Source organism: Anabas testudineus, chromosome 12, assembly GCF_900324465.2.
Source record: "Anabas testudineus chromosome 12, fAnaTes1.2, whole genome shotgun sequence".
In the NCBI taxonomy this organism is placed as follows: domain Eukaryota; kingdom Metazoa; phylum Chordata; class Actinopteri; order Anabantiformes; family Anabantidae; genus Anabas; species Anabas testudineus.
Window position 1 is genome coordinate 7,142,097 of NC_046621.1, and position 9,207 is coordinate 7,151,303.

At 43.3% G+C, this 9,207-nt stretch overlaps 1 protein-coding gene across 3 annotated transcripts in view; it reads right to left on the minus strand.

Annotated features, from left to right (window-relative positions):
* The window catches only part of sema4d (sema domain, immunoglobulin domain (Ig), transmembrane domain (TM) and short cytoplasmic domain, (semaphorin) 4D), a 33,255-nt gene that overhangs the window by 1,338 nt on the left and 22,710 nt on the right, over positions 1–9,207 (minus strand). For 2 of the 3 annotated variants that reach the window (XM_026354148.1, XM_026354147.1), the window contains 14 exons: positions 9,020–9,153; positions 7,728–7,873; positions 7,578–7,640; positions 7,382–7,480; positions 7,185–7,278; positions 6,908–7,024; positions 6,269–6,420; positions 5,445–5,620; positions 5,171–5,327; positions 4,764–4,986; positions 4,559–4,671; positions 4,146–4,318; positions 3,841–3,887; positions 1,662–3,716 (listed from right to left, as the gene is read on the minus strand). In XM_026354148.1, coding sequence (XP_026209933.1) covers positions 2,716–3,716; positions 3,841–3,887; positions 4,146–4,318; positions 4,559–4,671; positions 4,764–4,986; positions 5,171–5,327; positions 5,445–5,620; positions 6,269–6,420; positions 6,908–7,024; positions 7,185–7,278; positions 7,382–7,480; positions 7,578–7,640; positions 7,728–7,873; positions 9,020–9,116 — 2,658 coding nt within the window. In that variant the 5' untranslated portion in view covers positions 9,117–9,153 and the 3' untranslated portion in view covers positions 1,662–2,715. Of the gene's footprint in view, positions 1–128; positions 342–1,661; positions 3,717–3,840; positions 3,888–4,145; positions 4,319–4,558; positions 4,672–4,763; positions 4,987–5,170; positions 5,328–5,444; positions 5,621–6,268; positions 6,421–6,907; positions 7,025–7,184; positions 7,279–7,381; positions 7,481–7,577; positions 7,641–7,727; positions 7,874–9,019; positions 9,154–9,207 lie in introns of those variants that run through there. The other variant, XM_026354149.1, reaches the window with a different exon arrangement.

The window sequence follows — 9,207 nt, forward strand, 5'->3', positions numbered from 1 at the left end:
CTACACTACTGAAAGAAAATGCAGCAGAATTCCAAATGCTTTACGCCCTCATGTTATTTTATCATTTGGAGCCACATGTTGCAGAACTAGACGGTTCCAATTCTCACAGCCACACCAGGTCCAGATACCTCCAACAGTGAGGCGGAGGTCCACCACAGACTTGTCATTTCCTGTGCTGGCTTCAGCGACACAGTGGTAACTGGCATCTTTGATCAGTGGCCCCTGTCTGAGCCAGCTGCTCACCAATACCTCTCTCTGACTCAGGGGCTGGCGGTGCTCCATTATGGGGGTGTCCAGGCTGTGTCCATTTATTAGCCAATGAATGTGGACATCACTGGGACCTAAAGGACAGAATGAGACTTCATGTTGACCTCTGATTGTCGCGACACGGACATGCCACACAGACGCTGTACATAAAATGGGAATACTTGCCTTTGGTTGGTCCGTTTGTCGTGTTCAGTTTCAGTTTCAATAAACATGTCTCAAGTTTTGAGAGATTAAAACCTAAATTGTTACATTCCGATTTAGGCTCCAAATTTTCACTGTTCTTAATCAGCAACCTTAAGTCTAGTCTCGCCTAGCTGAGAGATCTAATTATCCACATACAGTCATTTTTGCCTTAATGAATTCACATTGTTACAAGCAATAACTTAAAACAAGCCAGTGTTGAAAACATTTGACGATTTATTTAGCCTGCCTACCACGATCCAGAGCCCCAAATTATCCCCTAAATTTATGTACATTTTCAAAAGGTTTTTCCATATATACAAATATATTTACAATTGTTTACAGGCACAAAAAATGATCCAGATAAAGTATAGAGACAAGAGACATATGAGCCGACTATATTTGTTCTGAGAAGAGAGGATCTGTGTCTAAAGTTGACATGTTTACAAGTTGACATGTACACATTACACTGTTACAGAACAATTTGACCACAACTGTACCTTCCATTGACACAGAGCTGAGACGACCAGATCACCAAGAGGCAAACAATGTAATATTCCATGCATATTTCAGCTTTTTGAACATTCACTCCTTTTACAGGTATCTGTAGCCTAAAACAGAAATTAACAGTTCTCAGATGTGTTAAAACAAAGCTCAAGCTTGCTTTAAACAAATCCACAAAACCACACACACATTCACACACACACACACTTTCAAGTTAGCTTATGTTTGTTAGAGGTGAGCGGATGGTTAAAATAACAGCACAGGTGAGAAAAGGTGAGGGTTAAAAAGTGTGCAGAGTTTTCCAAACCAAGCAACAGGACAGTTTGGTTTTGCGATCTGAGCCGAGTCATTGACACAGACACCACTCACCCAAGGCGAGGCAGAAGAGCAGGAAAGCCTCCTGAGCATGAACCCCCCAAGCCTGGTCTTTCAACAGGGGAGGCAACAGTCTCACCTTTGCCTCCCGAGCCTCCACATTGTGATGCTTGGTGGAGGAAGAGGAACAGGAGGAGGAGGAAGAGGAAGAAGAGGAGGAGGAGGAGGAGGAAGGGAGAGCAGAGGGAGTGCTACTTCCAGAGGAGGAGAGGGAAGATGAAGTGTCGACAGGAGAGGAGGCTGTGAGGGAAGGAGTGATGGAAAAGAGAGTATTGAAGAAAAGTGGAACTCTGAACAAGGGAGGACATGCAAAACAGACGAAAGGAAGACGAATGAATGAAGGCTATGGTCTAAAATCCAAATCTGCTTCAATAAATAAAACAAAATAAAAACAAGAGTGGAATATCACAACTACTTACAAAATGGCCAGATTTATAGTACAACACAGTGACTCATCTTAATACCTATACTACAACTGGAGGCTTAATAAAAATATTAAAAACTTCAGATTGCATCTAGGGCTTTTTTTAGAAAAAGAACTTATAGATGATATTATCAAACATTGTGTCACATTGTACAGATTTGTTAGGATCACATAAGGGAAGGTGACTAATAGAGGTTAATACACAGGAACATGAGAGTTTGTATCTATGTACGACTGTTGAATTCACAGGGAGGACAAAGTTCAAATATAAATAGAGACTTAACACTGTAACTAAGGGTAACTGCACAAGACAGTGGTTCGATTTTCCTTCCTAGCTTTCCATCATGCGAGTTGTCATTTGCCCACTTGTTTTTCTTTACAACGCTCTACAACGCCACCTCACTGGGTGAGATTAAGGCCCACATACCAGGTGCTGCAGATGGCAATACTGAACAACGAAGCAAGGCTACAACACTGAGCAAATCTTCCCTGAGAAATGACAGAAATGCTGAAGCATTTACCCAAGTCCAATAGCCGACGCACTGCTTTGAGGAAAAAAAACATGCAAAAGCTTAAAGAGATTATTTTTTTTACTCAGGCTGTACAAAAACTTGATTCCAATTTGGAAAACATGGTAACTTACCAATTTGGTAAACAATGTTTCCAGTTTGGAATTTATGAAATAGCTTTACTTGCTGGACTAAGCTTAGAGGGTGCAGCTTCCATGAATACTGTTTCTGAGCCCTAAATCAGACAGCAGGAGTTAAGTCGCAACAGGGAAGATGGATGCCTGACTTAAGCCTCATGATGAACTTCATGAGGCCCATGATAGACTTCAAATGATGCTGTGCACTGAGCATGTATCCATACAGAGGAAACCACTTAAACTTGTAGGTGGTGAAAAGGTGCAACAAGCGCATGACCCCCTTTAAATAGTCTCTTCACTAAGACAAACAGAACAAAGGCTAATCTTCATCTGCATACTGGATGGACTGAGATTCACAGTCCACATCAAAGGGTTTCTCCTGGGATGGGCTGTCGTCTCCAAAACTGTGTGAGGGGATCCGACCGTTGCCACACTCTGGTTCAGTCTCATACCCCGTGTCACGGAGTGCCCGGTGGTTTTGGGTGGCCTGGCTGCCGTTCTGTGTTGGTTGCTCCGTCATGTTAATTTTGTCTGTTGCAGATGTTTCAATTAGACCTGCTTCACAGGCAAGATACTCAGGCTGGTGGGCGCTCTTGTGACTGCCCAACAGAGCAGCTCGCAACCGCAGGCAGGGAGCTGGAAGATACTGCATGTAGCAGTTGTACGCCAACGCGGCCAGGAAGAGGAGGAAAAACAGCAGGAAGAGGAAGAGGAGGGCAGTGCTGTTGTTGTGCTGCAAATATTCAGCCGCTGGGTCCTGGTTGTCGGGGCGGGGGGGACTGGACAGTGGGGGAAGATGCTGCTTGGGCTGGAACTTGCGTGTGCTGCTGGGGGGTGGGGTTAGTGATGAGTCAGTTTGGGGTGAGGAGGTGAAGTGGACTGTGGCGGTGAAGCTGGGAGGAGCAATGGCCGAAGTTAGTGGGACTCTATATGTCTTACTATTACCTTCAGCAGCATGTGTGCCAGATTCCTCCTGGATGCCGAGGGTGGTGGTGGTGATGTGGCCTGCCTGCGGTGGGGCTCTGGGTGGGAGATCCAGAGTCAAGATGTATCCAGCCAGGAGGCGGCTGAAGTTCTTCCCAGCAGCAGGAGCCCATTCCACAGACCAGCACTCATAGTGACCTTGATCCTCTGGAGCCACGCTGTAAATGAGGAGACCATTTTCGCCTAAGAAGTGGAAGCGAGAGGCCTCAGTGAGAACCGATCCATTGGATTTCCACGTAACCTGGGCTAGGTTAGAGTGTACCAGGCACGGCAGCTCAGCGGAGCTCCCCGGTTTCACTGTCACACGCTGGTAGTCCTTCAGAGGCAGACTTGGCACTAGGAAACAAAACAGAGAGAATGTAATGACTTTTGGATGATTAAGGGCTAGTTAGATGTTATATTCAAAACAGATGCTGCTCGCTGCTTCCAAGTATTCCTATATGAACGTGCTGCTCCTCACCTGAAGGACACTTGTCTGCATCACCATTCAGACTCTGGATCAGCCTCCTGAAAACACAAACAAGCATTTTGTTCATAAGCCTAAAATATGCACACACTCTGAAAGTCTTTAACACACACACGTAGTCCGAAACAGTGAAGCAGGTCAAACTGGATGGAGTATCTGCAAAGATGTTTGTCAGTGGTGGTTTTGTTTTGGTTAACCAGCATAATAATGCATGAGTGAAGTACTGGTATGTACTTCTCTCTTGCAGAGAGATGGAGTGATAGAGTGAATGCTGCAAATCTGGCTTGATGGTGAGTTACCTCAGCTGCTGGTTAGGGGTGTCAAAGACAGTGACACAGGCAGCAGTGTGAGGGTCCCAGGCGCAGTAGGGGTCTCGTGCCAGGACACAGTCGTTGCAGGATGGATACCTTCCACAGAACTCTGTGGGCGACTGGACTACGCCCGAGTCTGAACCAGCATACAGGGATCGCGTCTGTGGAGGCACAGGGATGTTGACATGAATATGCAGAAGAAAGTGTTATACTCTTATACAACAAAGTTGAATCACAGATCTACAAATCAGTAGTATAACTAGTCTCACTATTTGCTTTTCACTGCTTACAGGCTTCTTGGTGACTTCCTACTGTGGGCATTTTGAGACCAGAGTAACCACATCAGCAAAAACATGCAAACACAGACACACTACTTGTCTCATTACACAGAAGTCACTGACCTCGGAGGACAGCAACAAGTTCTTGATGGGCTCAGAGTTCTTCAGGAGCTGGATCTCCTCCACAATATGAACTTCTTCATCAAACACCACCGACTTGTGCAGAACTCCTTTATCTAAAGATTAAACAAAACAAAGATGAGTCTTTTATAAAACAAAGATTAAGAAAAAGAAAATATTGTGTGTACAGTATTAAAAGTATTGTCACCTGTTCCAGTAAAGATGACATCATAAATCTTCCCATCGAGTGCTCGAACCCTCTCCACAACAATCTGAGTGTAGTTGACGTCTTTGGTGATTAGGCGAGGCCCGTTGCCAATGGGCAGGACAGGATCCTCCAGCAGGGGGTGGTCCTTCACAAACTGAAGGGTCTTGTCAGGCAGATGGAGTGAGCTGCTAATGTTCTGCTGTCGCATCAGGTTGTTAATACACTGGAGGAAGAAAAACACACATTATACTGTATGTGAGCTGTTCTGTCTTTCATGTAAGGGCTAAAATCATTTAGTAGTTTTCTTAGTATTGTTTTATAATTAGTGAATTAATTATCTTTGTGCTCTGCAGTGATGTTCCCACAAAACTGAGCTCAGTCCTTATTAATAAAGTTGAGGTACTTACTGCTCCAGGACGTGGAGTGGGAGTGATGCCATTGTACCGCACCCACTTGGTGTGAGACTGCTCCACTGTCGTCTTCTGCATGTACTTGCCTTTGGAGAAGACGTCTTCCAGTGCGGTCAGACTGTAGGCACAAACTGCTGACAAACCCACATTGCCCCTGCAGGACGAGGATTATGAGAAATGGGAAAAGTCAGGATACATTTTAGCACCTCCTTTAGAACCTTATGTTGTAAAATTGCACATTTTTTCTTCTTGGCTTCACCAAATCACTGACCACTGAGAGGTGAAGACGCCGTAGATGACTGTGTCCTTCCAGTCTGTGCCCTTCAGGATGAAGACATCATGCACTACATTGAAAACAAAGTTGAGCTCAGGCATGGAGCAAACCAACTTCGCTTTCAAGAAGGAGGTCCATTTCTTCTGCAGAGTGCGCTGCCCGCCGAGGTCACCCTGTGGTGCGGTATTGAAGACATTAAGCAGTGCAGGAAAACGTAGAGGAGAAAGGAAATGAATGGAGAGAGAACAGCGGGTGTATGAGAGGGTGTACATGTTAGTCTGATAATCTGTTTCAGGCTACGCTTCTGGTCGTAATGAAATTGTGAACTTAACAACAAATGAATGTCAGGGAAATTAGAGGACATACATATGAGAGAATCAGACATGAGGGCAGATTTGAAGTCAATAAAAAAGTAACTGGGATATTTTTGGGATGGATGTCCCTAGATTAGTGAGGTGAGTTCTTTTCAGTAAAGCTCAATGATCTCTGCATGCTGTTTTACAGCTACACTTGTTGGTAACAAATCCTTAAGTTAAGATTGTAACTCGAGTTATGCCTGAAACAGGAAGTTCTTTGTAATGCAATGTATGAAGGAAGTTGTGTTCTGATTAATGGTACACCTGTGCATTGGTATTTTTTGTGTCAACACTTGAGCGTGAATTACACAATGAATAACATAACTGTAGCTGAACTAAACTCAGGTTAGATCGAGATAAAAAAAAGATACAAGATAAGTAACTACAGAGAAAAGGCCATGCACAGTAAGATAAGAGCTAAAGGATGCTGCTGGTATGAACAGATGGCACATGACGTGCGCTGACCTTACAGACGCGGGCCACCCGGGGGATGAGCAGTTTGCCAAAGAATTCGTACTCTACTGACACCTCGGTGAAGAAATAGTAGATTTTGTCGTCTTCACCATCTGCTTTATTTTTCCTTTCTCTGATTACGTCGGCAAAAACAAAACTGGGCTCTGAAAAGAAAACAGGGGGCACAGATAGAAAGGTGTTGGTAAAAGGTACTAGAGCAAAGGACAAACCTGCACAAGGTGCTGTTGTGCATAATTGATCAGAGAACTTTTTTTCCCCAATGATAGATAACAGACACTAGAGATCAATCAAGTTGCCCCAATCTCAATCCGAGTCCTTAAATGCTGGGTATCTAATGATTTTGGCCTGTAGTCACACAGTGACTTCCCATCACAATGACAGTTTGTCATTGTGATGGGAAGGATTTGTTACCACAGGAGAAGTGTGTCATATTTTCCTTCGCACATCAGTGAAATGCTTGTGCAGTTAGACGTCACCAAAAAGAGGAACGAAACTAAAACAATAGCCAGCTGAAGGTTTGTTACAGAAGGGATCAGATTGTGCTCTGCTTTAGAGAGACTGGCTTCGTACATGTCTACCTAAACCAATCACATATTAAAAAAAAAAATGTCACAAATTGTCCCAACTCACCATTGAGCCATGACGTAGAGTACTCTGTCCTCAGCAGAGACTGGTATGGAGAATATCTGGAAATGATGGGTTCACTGCCTAAAAAGTTATAAGCTGTCCCAGAGTACAGCTCTCCATCTGATAGAAAACCAGAAAATAGAAGAAGAAAGAGTCAATTTTACATCCCTGCCCAAAAAATAGATTACTAAGGATTATTATGCTTTTGCTGCAGGGCTGACGACCAAAATGGTTCTTTACGAAAAAAAAAAAAAAAAAAAAAAAACTGGTGTCAACTCACCAACCATGACAGTAGTAAAGCTTTGTGAAGGATCGAAAGAGCACTTTCCCCGGCCATCCTCAGGTTGACCCACCAACGAAAAGTCCGCGAGATTCTAAGAGAGGATACATTTCTTACATTGTGAGGCTGCTGCATTGATTAGCGGGGTCAAACATCTTTATTCATGAAGCGTGAGGAGCGGCAGGACATTAACCTACCAAGTAGTCACACTGAGGCTGAAAGGCATGGGTGCCACACACATACAGTCGCTCGTTGTCTACAACTTGGAGAACTCGAATGTAGTTTAGACAGTCCCTCTGAAAAGTAACATTGGATAAACAAACGTAAACATACTCCTATTGTTGACTGTTCAGTTATAAAAAATAGCATTACCATATGAACCACTCGACTGACCTCTTTTGATTTTCCTTTAAGAGTGCACATCTTCATGGCCTGTTCTTCAACTGTCCACTGAACCTTAAAGTTGTGTAGAAAGAAAATTGTGATTTAAAAAAAGAATTGAAATATATTTTTCTTTCTCTGATATTTTTCGACTTTTGATACCTTGTTGTTTCTGACGGTGACATTCTTCTTGCTGAGCTCAAAGACGGCCTCCCTTGCTCCCACGTACAGCGCATCTCCTTTCTCACTCAGCAACAAAGTGGAGTAGTTGAAGATCCCGGGCTCCGAAAACTCCATCAGATCCAAATCTGAGCATAAAGCGATTGGATCACATTACTTCAGCATCAAAAACTACCGTGAATTCAATATTTAGGAACACATGATGACAATCATGCAAACAATGAATCCAGTTCCTCTCATCTCTCAGGAGCTTTGTCTCATTTAATGCAGTTTTGATTCACTTCTACTGCTCATTACGGAGACTCAGTAGTCAGGTGGTAATAGAGGAAATAGTTCAGACAAAGCCATTATACACTTCCTGCTCAGCATCAAACTACAGACAGATTGATTTAGTAGGACTATACCAGGGGTAAGAGAGTGAAGGATGTGTGAATAATAACATAACTAACAACTTTCTAAATTCATCGTATGTCACAAAATACTGTGTTTACAGCTTCCACTGAAAGTGAGAGTGTAATACTGCGAGTGTCAAGCCCAGAGGAGAGTTTGGATGAAATAGCTCGAGCCGAGGTCAAGTGGGTTCAAGTTGCAGGTGCAAGGACATTGGCGCCTCAATAATGAAAGCAAATAAGTTCAATGACAGATTGACAACAACAGCGTCCGGAGAAGCCTTTTTCTAAAAGGGTGAGCTGGACTGGTTCTCACAGAGCGACCGAGTTACTGAAGCTATTTATGTAAATGGCAGCATGCAGGCAGGACTTCCGTCTGACACTCGCTCTAACGTGACAGCCTGCGGTGAGAGCTGTCTCATATAAATGAAGGAAACAGGTGTAACCAAACAATATATTGTGAGCCTCGAGTTGAAAGAGAGCTGTGATGTGAGATCTATACCGTGTGAATTTTCTGTTGTTGCATTGTTGGCGGAGCGTCGAAACTTTACAGTGTCTCATGTTTCTTGCTTTAAGGCAGCGAAAACTCACCGACTCAGGCTAAACACCACAACTTCTCAAATTGAGAATGATGTGGAGCCTGTCACTCAATGTTTCAAAATAAGCTGTGGTTTGGTTTTCAATTGGAAGACAATGTAAAGAAACACATATGTCGTTAAACTAATGCAGAACTTTAACATCTATAATCTATGTAACATGATAGTATTAATATATCCTATAACTTATCGGGTTATTTAAACATAACTTCTCTAATGTAAATCTAAGTATAAATACCAGTCTAAAATAAAATTCCCTTATTTCAAGTTACATACTGCATAGACTTACCTTGGTGTCGCCACAACGTTCGTGGCACAGCATGCGGTCCATGGGTGGACACCTCTAGAAGCAGCCCCAGAAAAACTCCTAGTACCCCAAAACCCATATTGGACTCCGTTAACTTCGGCACTGTGAAGTTTCCTCTGCAAAACACACACACACACACAGAAAAAAAGTAAAGTAGCACACTAAAACTT